Here is a 15,151-nt window from a genome sequence, read left to right on the forward strand (position 1 = left end):
ACTTGAGTCTAAAATCATGAAGGAGGTGTTGTTAGACTCCTTGAGGCATGCTGAGTCAAACGATACCAAACGGTTTTCGGACGGCCATTTTGAATTTTCACGTTAAGTTCAGTATTTTACTAATGCAATGCCATATCGCTACGAAACTTGGTATGGTTCATCAGCGACATGTTCTGAGCGCATCTGATTGGCTTGACCCCGGTATCGCTGCTTGCAGCTATATTTATTATTATTATTTTTAATACATTTTGAATTACGTTTGGGTTTTACTAGATGTATATAGCCTAAAACAATCGGCACAAATAACACTGTTGGATTTAATCTTCATGATAATGTGGATATAACGTATGAAATGGAGTGAAAATTAAATGCCATTAATTCTTATAATCGTTCTTCTCACATATATTTTCTACGATCTAACTTCAGTTCACGACCTCACCATCTGTGTCGCCAATTCCCTTTGTCTCTAGAATGTGCGTACGCACGTCTCAAAGTTTGCTCAAAGGTGCGCACATTCTCCAGTCAAGTTTGTTTTTTTATAGATCACAACCTTTGCGCGAAAACTGCCGTACGCACGTTTCCAGCTATCGGATCACAGAAAACGCATGACGTGACCAGGTGTAAAAAACCCCTAACGTTTTTTTGTTCTATATCTGATCAACAAAATACTTTCAGTTTCAGTTTCCAGTAAATCACGCTCTTTCAAGAAGAGTTATCAGAGTGTGTGTGTGCGTGTTTGTGTGTGTGTGTGTGTGCTTGTGCGCGTGTGTCTGTGCGTGCGCGTGTGCGCGCGCGTGTGCGTGTGTGTGCGTGCGCGAACGTGTGTGTGTGTCGTCTTGTGCGTGTGTGTGTGTGGTACAGAAAGAAAAGGTTACAACAGGGTAATAAGTAAATGTTTATCTGCCTAGAGCATGATACACATTTTTAGCCTGTAATGTAGTGTGTTGTGTGTGTGTGTGTGTGTGTGTGTGTGTGTGTGTGTGTGTGTGCGTGTGTGCGCGTGTGTGTGTGCTTGTGTGCGTGTGTGTGTGTGGTACAGAAAGAAAAGGGTTACAACAGGGTAATAAACAAATATTTATCTGCCTAGAACATGATACACATTGTTAGCTTGTAATGCAGTGTGTTGTGTGTGTGACTGTACTGCTTCTGTATTTCTACATTATCAGCTGTTACATAAGTTTTCCTGTTGGCTCGAACCAGTCTGGCCTTTTTCCTGTTCCTTTTCCTGTCATTAAGCTCTTTCTGCCCTCAGAACTGCTGCTTAATGGATGATTTGTTTGTTTTTCTGTGTAAACTGTCCTGTAAAATCCCAGTTTCTGAACTACTCAAGCCAGCGAGCAACAAGCCTGCTTCTGTCTCTGAGAGCATACAGAACAGGAGCACAAGTGGCAGTGCATATATTCAGTCACTGTATTTGTCAGAGCCTCTTAGAACACACACATACACTCATTATCAGTGGACTTGATGAAAAATCTTAAATATAAGAAAAAACTGAATCAAACTGTTTGTAGTATAGAAATACTTAATATTTGAGTATATGGAGTATTTTAATAGAGTAAAATACTGTATACAGTGTAGTGTATAAACAGTAGGCTGTAGGTACTAATGTCTTTATAATAATACAAGAGCAGTATTATGCAGTAAAAGAGTAGCTGAGAAAGCAGCACACACTCAGTATTCCTGGAAACCATGTGGAGTATTTGATCTCCATAGACCCAGGAATCCACCACTCTGATTGGTTGCTCGGTCTCTGCTCACTCAGCCTGGTGCTGAAGTGGTGCACAGGTACCTCAGCACCTGGCCTGTTGGTGGGCAAAGAGCAATATTCTGCTGTTTATAGGTGCTGGTGTGAGCTCTGACCTCACACATGTTAAATAAATAAATTAATAAATTAATAAATAAATTAATCAGTTAATCAATTACTCAATCAATTAATTCATTCATTCATTAATTTAAATTAGTCTGTTCTGCACCGAGGTGGTGGAATGCACTTCTCATACAGTATATCTAGGAAAGGAATAAAAGGAAAGGTGGTGATAGATAATATAATTCCCTACATAATTATCACTTTGATTTAACAATATGGGATCAACATTATTAATAATAATAATAATAATAATAATATGTTTAATTTATATAGCGCCTTTCACAAGCTCAAGGACGCTTTACAAGGTAACATACATATACGTCGGGCATTAGCCCAGGACGAAGGTTCATACATATACATACATATACGTCGGACATTTGCCCAGGACGAAGGTTCATACATATACATACATATACGTCGGACATTTGCCCAGGACGAAGGTTCATACATATACATACATATACGTCGGACATTTGCCCAGGACGAAGGTTCATACATATACATACATATACGTCGGACATTTGCCCAGAACGAAAGATCACGTGCAGCTGCATGAGATAATAACAGAAGACAGGATTAAACACAAAAACATACAGTACAAGAGATAGGACTCTACATAGTACACAGTACATACACCACATTTCAGAAAAATTAAGGACTCCTAATATATATCCATTTACTGGTAGTGAAGGTTGAAAAGGTCTTAAGCCTTGATTTAAATTCAGACAAAGTGGTGATGGTTCTGAGTGCAACGGGTAGGGAGTTCCATAGTGTTGGAGCAATGACAGAAAAGGATCTGCCACCCGCAGAGGATAAACGGTATCTAGGAATACAAAGAAGTTCAGAATTTGAAGACCGAAGTGATCGTGAAGGTACATAGGATGAGAGAAGATCGGAAAGATGGGGGGGAAAGAGCATTTAGTGCCTTATAAGTGAGCAGTATGATTTTATATTTTATGTGTGATGAGACTGGCAGCCAGTGAAGATCAAATAATATAGGGGTGATGTGGGCAGATTTTTTATTGGAGGTTAACATTCTGGCAGCCGAGTTTTGTATGTACTGTAAACGTGAGATAGAGTGAGCTGATAAACCAGAGAAGAGTGAATTGCAGTAATCGAGACGGGACGTAATCAGACCATGTACTAATGTTTCGGCATCATTTCTGCAGATAAAAGGTAGCAGTTTGACAATGCATTGTAGATGAAAAAAAGACGTTTTAGAGAGGCTGCGAATACGGGCATCAAAGGATAGTGAGGGGTCGAATATGATACCTAAATTTCTAACGGTAGCTGAGGGGAAAATCGTAGTAGCATCCAGATCAAGACTAAAGTCCACAGAGTTGTTTTTTATTAGAGATGGAGGACCAGTTATCAGAATGTCGGTTTTACCCAGATTCAGGCTAAGAAAATTTGAGTGTAGCCATAGTTTTAACTCGCTAACACAAGAGGAAAGTGAGGATTTTACATTAACAGAAACTGGTTGACAATTAGTGTATAACTGAATATCATCAGCATAACAATGATAGCTAAAACCATGTCGACGAATGATGTTACCAAGCGGCTGAATGTACAGAATGAATAGAAGTGGACCAAGAACAGAGCCCTTTATTGGGAATTATTGTTCATTATTCACTGTCTTCTCCTATAAACATGTAAAAGGTTTAAAGAAGAACTTTGCTGGTTTGCTTACATAATACATTAAGTTCATTCTAGTTAAATTTATTCACTAAAAAAAAAACAAATTCCAGATTTTAACATAAAGACTCCTATTTTCCCTGTGAAGAACCATGAGGAGATCGACACAGAAGATTACATGGATCTTCTGATTCTCAAGGCACTTGATCAGATTTTGCACATCGCTGCTGAGGTGTTGAAGGAACAATCACTTACATCTGGTGAAAAAACTCAGTAAAGTCTCAGATCTCAATGCCTCAGTGAGATTAGTGTGACACAAAGTGCATTATTGCTAAAATGCTAAGTGTAATGGAATATTCTGTCTTTATGAAGTACGTTAGAATTATAAAGTAAAGTTAGAATTATGAAATAACATTAAAAACCTCTGTTAGATTTGATTAATTTTTCAGAGCTAATACATTATAATATGTATCACTGGTAAAGTTTTGTTGTGATGCGGCAAGACTATTATCAGAATATCTGACATGTCAGTCTCAGTCATGTGAACTCAGTCCTCAGACTCAAGTGTAATGGAATATTCTGTCTTTCAAGTCAAGTCAAGAAGCTTTTATTGTCATTACAACCATACAGTATATAGCTGTTGCAGTACACAGTGAAATGAGACAATGTTCCTCCAGGATCAGGGAGCTACACAACACAAAGACAGAGCTAAGGACTTAGTAAGTTAGTCCTAGACACATAATGTGTATCTGTGTAACCTAACAAGACAAAAAGACAGTGCAGGACAAAAGACAGTGCAGGACAAAAGACAGTGCAGGACGAGTGTAAACCAGTGTAAATACTGTGTGTTCTGTATTGCATGTGCAGACATACTGGAATGAACATTAGTATTATAGCAGCAGTTACATGAGGTTCTGTAATGTATTGTGCAAAACAGCAGTCGACTGAAATGTAAAAGAAAACGTGCAAAGAGCAACAAGAGTGTGCATAAACAGCATGTAAATAGTTTTATATGGTTGTGCTGTGTACATGGTGTATATTGGAAGACTGTGTTTGGTGTAGGTCAGTGCAGTTCACACAGTTGGTTGTGTGTGTGTGTGTGTTGTGTTTGGTACAGTTCAGTTCAGTTACTGAGGAGTCTGATGGCTTGTGGAAAGAATCTTTATGAAGTACGTTAGAATTATAAAGTAAAGTTAGAATTATAAAGTAAAGTTAGAATTATGAAGTAATATTAAAACTTTAAGATTTGATTAATTTTTCAGAGCTAATACATTATAATATGTTCATTCATCTTCTACCGCTTATCCGAACTACCTCGGGTCACGGGGAACCTGTGCCTATCTCAGGCGTCATCGGGCATCAAGGCAGGATACACCCTGGACAGAGTGCCAACCCATCGCAAGGCACACACACTCTCATTCAGTCACGCAATCACACACTAGGGACAATTTTCCAGAGATGCCAATCAACCTACCATGCATGTCTTTGGACCGGGGGAGGAAACCGGAGTACCCGGAGGAAACCCCCGAGGCACGGGGAGAACATACAAACTCCATACACACAAGGCGGAGGCGGGAATCGAACCCCGACCCTGGAGGTGTGAGGCGAACGTGCTAACCACTAAACCACCGTGCCCCCACATTATAATATGTATCACTGGAAAAGTTTTTTTGTGATGAAGTAAGACTATTAGCAGAATGTCTGACATGTCAGTCTCAATCCAGGTTGTATTTCAATAATAGGGTTGAGATCCAGAATCAAGGTTTCCTCTGCATTAGGAGGAACTGGCTCACTTTCCTCTACAATCGTAGGCTCACCATCCCCTACAACACCTTGAATCCCGTGCAGAGCTTTAGCGTTCTCAACTCCAATAATGTCCAGAACCACATCTGTGTATTCACCTTTCTTAAAAGGTTTGTTGCCCGTTTGGGTTGCCTGTTTTTTGCTTCAGCAAGGTCCTTTGTTGTTTTGGCCCTTAGATTCTTCCATCTAAATTTCACTTGCTCCAAGGTCCTCTTCTGTCCAGACCCCATTGCATTCACATTCTGGGTGATTTCAACCCAAATGTTTTGTTAGTCACCATTCCACCCACAACAGAGCTTCCTACTATTGAGGCATAATGGCACTTAACACTCTCCAGCAGTGCATGGGTTTCTGCAACAGTGAAATTAGGTCCTTTTGAGTCCATGGTTACAGCTCATCTGTTGCAGTGAACATAGTATTTATAGGCCTTGGGCATGATTGATTTAACTGAACACAAGCCACAGCACATTTGGTGTGTGGGTATTTGACAGCCATCTCATATTCAGCCTTTCTCAGAGGACATAGAGAGAGGCACTGACATGGCAAGTATTGTCCATCACTACCACCGTTTTGGTGGAAGAGGATACCGTCAAAGGGTGTATGTTGAGTGTGCACAACCACTGGAGCAATACACCACTGAAGAACTGTATGCTGATATTAAGTACATTGCAGACCTTGTCAGGCCAAAACTTCAATGGAGAACCCGAAGGAGCCACAGTCTGTCTGTGAAAGAACAGGTCCCCATTGGTCTGCGCTTCTATACATATGGGACTTTCTACCAAGTAGTTGGTGACAATATAGGAGTAGACAAATCAACTGTGAGTGATGTAGTGAAAGCTGTGTCAATTGCATTGGCCAACCTGGTCAATCAGTTTGTTTCACTTCCAAAGGATGTCCAGATTGAACAGACCAAGCACAAGTGTTTTCTTTTGGGGAACATGCCCAATACTATTTGGGTTATTGACTGCACTCATGTGCATATCCAAGCACTTCATGAGAGGGATTGGGAGTACATCAACCGAAAGGGGAGGCGCAGCATCAACATCCAACTTGTGGGCGATGCTGAGCTCATCGTCACAAACTGTGTCATGAAGTGGCCTGGGTCTGTTCATGATAGACGTATCCTGAGAGAGAGAGTGCTTTATACAGAGAGCTCCAAACCAACCGACCAGATGGCATAATATTAGGAGACGGTGCCTATCCACTCCTACCCTGGCTGATGACTCCTTTTCTTGCAGCAACCACACCTGAGCAGGCATGCTTCAACACTGCTCATTGCAAAACAAGATGTGCAACTGAGCGTTTAAATGGAGTTCTGAAGAGACGCTTTGCATGCCTTAACTACTTGCGAGTGGAACCACAGGAAGCATGCAACATAATACTAGCGTGTATCATCCTGCACAACATCGCTACCAGGCACAATGTCCCTCTCTGTGATGATGTTTATGATGCACCTGAGCCTGTTGAAGAACCAGACCAATGTCTGGCATTCTGTCCGAATGAGGGACTGACTGGACGTATAGTGAGGGATGCAATTGTTAGACATTATTTTTGACAGGCTCATCTCTGATTGTTTCTTTGAAATTAATATACAGTGATGAATGACAGAAAAATGGAATATATTATTTTTGTTTGTTATTGAAATCTGTTTGGGAGATTTTCATATTTCATTATTTTTACTTTACTATACTGAATAGCTTAATTGGTAGCCTATGTCTACTATATCTACTTTATCACTGTTACAACGGTTACACAAGTCAAGTGCAAAATATAAATGCAACCTATACACTAAAAAGTATACACTAAATGATACAAATGTATTATTTGACCAATTTTAAAGTTTTACTACATGTTCCTCCTGGAATCCACCTTGAAATCCTACCCCCTGTTGGGATCAGGATAATCCAGTTTTTTGGACCAAAGTTATCCAAATCCTACTGACAAGTTTTGAACAACACAAACTGAAGGTTTGATCCAGATTAAAACTAGGATTGGATTCTGTAATCTAATCGGATTTCAGAATCCTTCTTTCCCTTTTGAACAACCCATTTTCAAGATTTGATCCAATCCGATAACCAAAATCCGATCAGCTTACCTTTGAACAACTGGCCCCTGATGATGATCTAAAATACATTGACTTTTAGTTTACATTAAATTGTGCTCTTTCAAAAAAATATTATTCAAACATCTGTGTATGTGTGTGTGTCATACAGGGTAATGACCCAAAAGTACTAAACTGTGGCTGTATTTATCTATCTAGTATTCATACACATTTAAAGTGACAGACAAGATGAAGGGACCCATATGCAGGACGCCAGGCATGAGTAAGGTTAAGGGGGTTTACTAACAGTCTTTGCAAACACAGGACAAGAGCAGGATGAGCAATCAATACAATCCAAGAAGACAGAGTTCTGGATAGTATGATACACACAGGTGAAAGTGCCAAACAAAATGTCACAAAACAGGTTAGCATGAAATAAAAGAGTTCACAAACAATAATCCAAACCTGGGCAATAATCCACACAGGACGTAATAATCCACACAGGACGTAATAATCCACACAGGTGAAAAAGTGCATAATACAATATTCAACAAACTAGATATCATGTAGTATTCGAGTCTAAACGATAATCCACAACTCGGTTGACATGAAGCAGCAACATTCATAAGCAACAATCTATGCTAGTGTTCTATTCCACACAGGGCAAAAACACTGATAATCCACGACTCAGAAAATACGGAGGACAGGCACAGACACTAGAGCATAAAACAGCCTGATGACTCACAATCACAGGAAGTGTAGCTACTGCAGTGAAATGAGACAACATTTCTCCAGGACCATGGAGACCAAGCTAAGGACTTAAGTAACTTCCACAAATTACTGTATGGCATTCACATTAAAAATCCAACACAGAGATTGCAAACCATACTGCAAACAATAAAAAAGACTCATTTTTACAGAAAAATATTTATTTTACAATTCTGCCAAGCGACACATTTTCTGTCAACATGAACTGCAAAAATTGGACTCAGATATAGTTCTACTCCAGTCATCAAAATAAAATAAATAATTAAAAATAAAATATATATAAAATTGTTATAGAATAAAAGGGAAAAAAGGCAAACTTGTTATGCCTTTAAAGTGCTGGAGTAAAAAGTAAGTAGTCCTAATAGTCCTAAAAATTATAACCCATAATTTATTGAATTCTGCTGGACCACAAAGAGATTTTTATATTGTTTGAGATAGGTCACCCAAAAAAAATTTGCTTGGATATACACCTTGTTGCCAAAAGTATTGGGACACCCCCTTCTAATGAACATATTTGACTACTTTAGTAATTTCCATGAGTACAAATCTTAATGTTTACGCATATAATATTCGATGGAATTGTGTGCTTCTAATTGTATAGCAAGCGTTTGAACAGGACCCTTTTCTATTCTAAAATAGCAATGCCGCTGTGCATAATGGTAGATTTAAAACGAAATGACTGATTCAGATGGGGCCTTACACCTCCAGGGTTGGGGATTCGATTCCCGCCTCCACCTTGTGTGTGTGGAGTTTGCATGTTCTCCCTGTGCCTCGGGGGTTTCCTCCGGGTACTCCGGTTTCCTCCCCGGTCCAAAGACATGCATGGTAGGTTGATTGGCATCTCTGGAAAATTGTCCGTAGTGTGTGATTGCATGTGTGAATGAGAGTGTGTGTGTGTGCCCTGTGATGGGTTGGCACTCCGTCCAGGGTGTATCCTGCCTTGATGCCCGATGACACCTGAGGCACAGGCTCCCCGTGACCGGAGGTAGTTCGGATAAGCAGTAGAAAATGAATGAATGACTGATTCAGTCAGTGTGGAAGAACTTGACTGGTCTGCAGATAGCAAAACCTTAAATCCCAGCTGAATACCACTGGTGGGAATTTAAATGCAGACCTTGAGCCAAAAAAAAAAAAATCAATGACTTGTACTTACACTATATGGACAAAAGTATTGGGACACACTCTTCTTTAGTACAGAAAAAAGGCAATTCCAACTCTGTGGCAACAAAGATGAAAATATAATTCATGTATTTACAGATTGTATTTCCATCTCTGTTGCAAGTTCAAATAAGTTCATGTTTAACAGTTTAAAGGAGCAAAAATAACGGTTGAGATCCTGATGACAGACTAAAATACTTTCAGTTTCAGTTTACAGTAACTCATGATCTTTTAAGGAGTATTATCAACATTCAAACATCTCTCTCTTTATTTAATATCTACCTAAAACTTCCTACACATTTACAGAAGTATTTAAGAAGTTGAGTTCAGCACATACCACAGTTAACATTTTTGCAATTGTTTGCATTATTTTATAAAACCAATAAATAAATTAATATTTACAGATGTTTGCTTAGCAGGATGTGAACAACTTTCAATGTGGTGAACACATGTGTAAGTGATGTTACATTTTCTGTACCTGTAGCTCCTACTACAAGCCACAACCCAGGTTTACATCAACACACCTGTTCTAATATGTTATTAACTAGAATAGTCACAAAACCCACACTGGAGTTCAACTGAATTTATAATGAATGTGTAGAATTGTTCCTATGGTGATGTTTTCTGTAAGGAGATGATTATTTCATATTTATAGAAGTGACAGTGCGTTCTAAGGATTTAATCACTTCAGTCTGTGTCAGGTGTGTGTGTGTGTGTGTGTGTGTGTGACTATATAAACTCCACAATATACAGAGAAGGTAAAGTATTCTGGAGATACTGAAAAATCATAATAGTGTTAATAATAGTAACTTAATTAATAATAACTTAATCATTTCACCAAACATCTACTGATTTTCTTTGAACAGCATGTGAATTTATTTTCACTTTCCATTTCCATGAAATGCCTCCATTTGAAAGAATGAGAATAGCCCAGGAGGAGGAGGAGAAGCCCCCAACTGATGCTATATAACTGGCACTGTGGAGAGCTACAGTAGATCTGAGCAGCCATAAACTGTGAGTATATGTGGGTTCATGTTTTACTGTTATCTGATCTTCACATGATCTTTAATCTTTAATTATGTCAGTCACGCTTTAAGAATTTTCTTCGATGTTAAACAGAAGTTAATTAAATATGGACATGTGTGTATGTGTTTGCATCTATCATTATTTTGCAACTGGGAAACAAATATAGTGATATTCACTCATTAGAATTTATACAACTTACCATTTATACCATTAGAAAATGTAACAATTATAAACTTATGGTTAGATTCTAACTGCATTTCATTGTCTTTGTACATTGGCTTTAGACATTTTCAGTCCAATAATGAATTCTATAACAACGGGAGCTCTCAGATTTATAATTTAAGTAGAGATGTATACCTGTGTAGAACAAGGAAATAAAAACATACACTGCTCTTATGTTTAGTTCATTTTTAATAATCCAGAATTTCAATTTGATTTTTCATTTTTTTATCATGATTTTTCAAAAGAAATTGTATAAAATGGGACAAGAACAATCAGCACCACCTCCACGTCCACGTCCACCTTCATTTTCACGTCCACCTTCATTTTCACGTCCACCTTCATTTTCACCTCCACCTTCACCTCCCAAACTTGGTAAGACAAATTTAAAAATTATTTTCAGACATTCATACAGAAGTTTCTTGGCATAATTGGAGCCAGTGTGATTCACAGTGACTAAGTGGAAACAATGTTCAGAATGGGGAAAATCTTCCTACTTTCACGTTATGAGAATTCAGTTTAAAGCAGAAATTTCAGTTTAAAGCAACTTTTCTAATTGTGTGCATGCAGTAGAACTTTTAACAAATTACACAGCTAAGTTTTACAGACGTAACAAGAAGGTAAGACAGAAATTGTGGTCAGAACTCAGATGTAACTAGATGTACAATGTATTCAGTTTCTCAGGATTTTTCAGTGTTTACAGGTGTAGGTCTCAGTTAGATGTGATTCTGGCCCATTTCATTGTCTGACAAACTGAAATAAACTTGTTGAATTACTGCTGCACTATTCTAACATGATTGTTTTATACAATAGTTATAATTCCCATCAGCACCAACATTTCACACCGTACTCAGTTTACATTAATATGTGAATTGATCACATTCACTCTGCATCATTTAATAAACTTCTTTAATTTAGTAAGCAATTAACTTGTAAGCAAATAATCATGTTTTGTTGATTTATGTTGTATGTTTTTTTTCTTCAATTTTACTGGCCACTTATTCCTTTTTTTTAGTAAACCTGTAATCACAAAACATTACATTAAAATTCATGTTTTCTGTTTTAAATTCACTACAAATGAATATTTCATTGTGACTGGTTGAAGTGATGGAGACAGAAAAATCACATTAGGTTTGCTGCAGAACCAGAAGACTGTAGACATTCTGAATACTGAACACATACGTTCAACTGCACTGTTTGTGTAAATACTGAATTTGGTTGTCTGTTCTTCAGAATTCGATCATCCATGGAGGAAAATGCCTTGGGGGTAAGTTTCTTTAATTATATAGAAGAAAATCTCATTGCCTTGAGTGAGAAATGACTATTTTCCCTCTTTAATTTTCCCATGGTGTTAATTCTACCCCTAAACTGTAATTAATATGTATCCTCACTTCTGAACAGAACCTGTTACAACATACATTTGCTCAGAAACCAAAAGGATTGATCTTCTTTATTTGATACCGTTTATTAAAAAATGTTTCTTACTTTCTTTATTTCTTTCTTTATCCTGTAGATAGATGAATAAGAAATAAACACAATAATTTGCTTTACTCTCCTTGGGTTATGTAATGAATGAACAGCCTCTGTAGCTCATATTACACTTTACATTAGTACACAAACTTATCTGCATGCTCAGTGTCATGCTTTATATCATTTATTTAAGGGAAAGTTTGTGACTTTCTGATTGTAACAGAGAAAAGGACAAAATTGAACAGAAACTGAGGACATTCAAGCCCAAGAGAACAAGTGCTCGGTTTGTCAGGATTCTGGTTGTTGGTGAAGTCGGAGCAGGAAAGTCCAGTTTTATAAACTCAGTCAATAATGCTTTCCAAGGACGAATCACCTCTGGGGCTCTTGTTGACAGGACAGGAGGTACCAGTTTCACAAAGAATGTAAGCATTTTCTAAAGTTTAAATACTACTCCGGGTATAATTAGATTTTAATGAGATACCAGCAGCTAAAAAACAGATAATAGGGAATTAAAGGAACACAAAGTAAATGATACGTCTGAATTTGTCTTACAGTACAAAACTCATTATATTGAAGCAGAAGATGGCTCCAGTTTGCCTTTTGTCTTTAATGATATCATGGGACTTGAGAACAGAAAGTCTGGTGCAAAAGCTGAGGACACAGAGTCTGGTGCAAAAGCTGAGGACACAGAGTCTGGTGCAAAAGCTGAGGACACAGAGTCTGGTGCAAAAGCTGAGGACAGAGAGTCTGGTGCAAAAGCAGACGACATCATCAGAGCCATAAACGGGTTACTTCAGGAAGGACACAATGTAAGTAAAATCTACATGCAGTCAAACAATGACATATTAACATGTGAATAATATCTATCTATCTATCTATCTATCTATCTATCTATCTATCTATCTATCTATTCTTCCCTCTTCACATTCAGTTTGAGGCATGTGTGACTGACATTAACTACAGAAGCAACCCAAGTGTCGAGGATCAAACCACATGCCTGGTCAACATTATTGCTGCAGACAAAATATCAATGATGAATGATGGGGTCATTGATAAGCTGAAAAAAATCCGTCAGGCTGCTACCAAACGGGGTAAGAATGTTTGTTACAGATGATAATCTTCTCTGTGTTAGGACAAAATCTCAGGGAAGAAATACAGACCTTTAACACAATAATAGTAATAATGTTTCATCAATTAAAAGCAAGTTAAAGCTACCTTTAATTAACTTTTACATTACTGACTAATTAGTTTGTATTGAAAGTTGTTCATACTGTAGGATTTGTTTGTAAATGATTTATCATATCATCCAGATATGCCTCAGGTAATCATCATGACAAGACCAGATGTAGCATGTCCACTGGTTCAACAGGACTTAAGGAAGATCTACACCAGCAAGAAGATCAAAGAGAAGGTAATTATTTGGTTATATAATCCAAAGTTTTGCATAGTTTTCCAAATTCTTCACCACCTAAAAAAGCTAAAAACATCTAAGTATTAATCTGCCTGAGAAGAACCAACACTGACTGTAATTACAGACAATTACAGTCCTTAGGGGCACGTGTCCTTACCATCTTTGTACATGTGAACAGTCTAGTCTTCACACCTTCATATGTGGTCTGGGAAGCTAATGTCCTGTAATAAAACCTGGATGTAAGTTCCTGCTCAGAACTGCACACATCTGACATCTGACACTTCATCAAACTCTACCATGCATGCAAGTCCATAGTTTAATCTCAGGTCTGATTCCTCAGTATTAGTTCCTCCCTAAGTGCAAATACCTCAACTATGACTATGTCCATGTCTGGCATAATTAGTGAGAAACTGAACATCTATCTTACTCTGTTCACTCTTACATTATCAATTTTACCTGTGTTTTAATTTTTACAGATGGAAGTGTGTAGTAATATGGTGGGGATTCCTATGAATAACATTTTCCCTGTGAAGAACTACCATGAGGAGATAGACACAGATGATGACATGGATCTTCTGATTCTCAAGGCACTTGATCAGATTGTGCACAATGCTAGTGACTCGTTGAAGGAAAATTCATTTAAATGTGGTGAAAAAACTGAGTAGGGACTCAGATCACAATGCCTCTGTGTATTAATGTAACCCAAAGTGATTTACACAGCATTTAAAAAACACAGTAGGAGACACGATTACTGCTGATTGGAGAAGAGAACCAAGTATGTATTGCTACAATAAGTGTTATGCTGTTTTCAGTATTTATGGAGCACATTCGATTATTTTACTTTAGTTACAGTTACTGATTTAATCAACCCTAAAATGTAAGTGAGGAATTCTATGTAAATGTTAATCTTATTAATAAAAAATTAAGCTCTTAGATAAAGAACAAAACCCTTTCTAAGTTGTCTATTGAGGTCTGTATTTTACTGCATTTATATGCTGCAACAGAAATTTTAAGGAAACTGAAATGGGTATTTTTCAGTTAGTATAGTTGTGCACCAACAATAATATCACGGCTCTCAAGTTTTGAAGACAGGCATCTCCAACCCCCCAGTGAACACCCCACTTTTTGGCCTCTTTTATCATTTGTAATGTTGCTCCCATTTAAAACAGCTCGGCTCAAGCCCAAACATTTTTAGGCTCATGATTGTTTTGTTTTGAGGTTTTATTCAAACTGACCATCGAAAATACCCTCGCTAATTAATGTTTTTTTTTTTTTCATTGGTTGTTGCATTAAATCTTACCCAGATAGTGCTATTTTCTGATTGGCTATTGTGTAGCCTCTTTTTTTTGATTGGCTGATAAGTGTCAGGCTCGACTAAGCGGTGCAGACAGATACATTTTGTATTGCGGCATATTGCGGCAACACTGCGGCATATTAAATATATGATAAATAGTCAAAAAGTTTTTCTGCGTGAGAAATACGATGTGTGGCGGGAGAGCGTGAGAAAAAACCCAAATGAGTGACTGTCACTCTCAATGCGTGACACTTGACAGCCCTGCTAATATGAAACGGTCAACCAGCCATAATTTCATGATTTTAAACAGAGATCTAAAATTAAACAATAGACTGATATCAGATGTGTAGATTCTATCATTAGAGGGTTTAGCAAACTATTAACAAACGGTTAAATGATAATAAATATATTCTCTGATCATTTACATTTCAGGTTTTTACTTAAAATGTCACATCCACA

The 15,151-nt window shown here is 37.7% G+C and overlaps 1 protein-coding gene and 1 long non-coding RNA gene across 2 annotated transcripts in view; both read left to right on the top strand.

Moving 5' to 3' along the window:
* Window positions 1-11,447, top strand: part of LOC132839359 (uncharacterized) — a 16,082-nt gene extending 4,635 nt beyond the window's left edge. The window contains exons 2-3 of the long non-coding RNA XR_009647724.1: window positions 10,191-10,286; window positions 10,766-11,447. This is a non-coding gene — a long non-coding RNA (uncharacterized LOC132839359). The remainder of the gene's footprint in view (window positions 1-10,190; window positions 10,287-10,765) is intronic.
* Window positions 11,448-11,583: 136 nt separating this feature from the next.
* On the top strand, window positions 11,584-14,345 carry LOC132839348 (interferon-induced protein 44-like). The gene is made up of 6 exons (XM_060860279.1): window positions 11,584-11,784; window positions 12,211-12,409; window positions 12,542-12,796; window positions 12,919-13,078; window positions 13,298-13,398; window positions 13,875-14,345. Exons 1-6 carry the CDS (start codon window positions 11,774-11,776, stop codon window positions 14,061-14,063), a joined length of 915 nt encoding a protein of 304 aa, XP_060716262.1. The 5' UTR covers window positions 11,584-11,773; the 3' UTR covers window positions 14,064-14,345.
* Window positions 14,346-15,151: the final 806 nt, after the last annotated feature.

The sequence above is a fragment of the Tachysurus vachellii genome, chromosome 24 (genome assembly GCF_030014155.1).
Source record: "Tachysurus vachellii isolate PV-2020 chromosome 24, HZAU_Pvac_v1, whole genome shotgun sequence".
NCBI classification, from domain to species: Eukaryota; Metazoa; Chordata; class Actinopteri; order Siluriformes; family Bagridae; genus Tachysurus; species Tachysurus vachellii.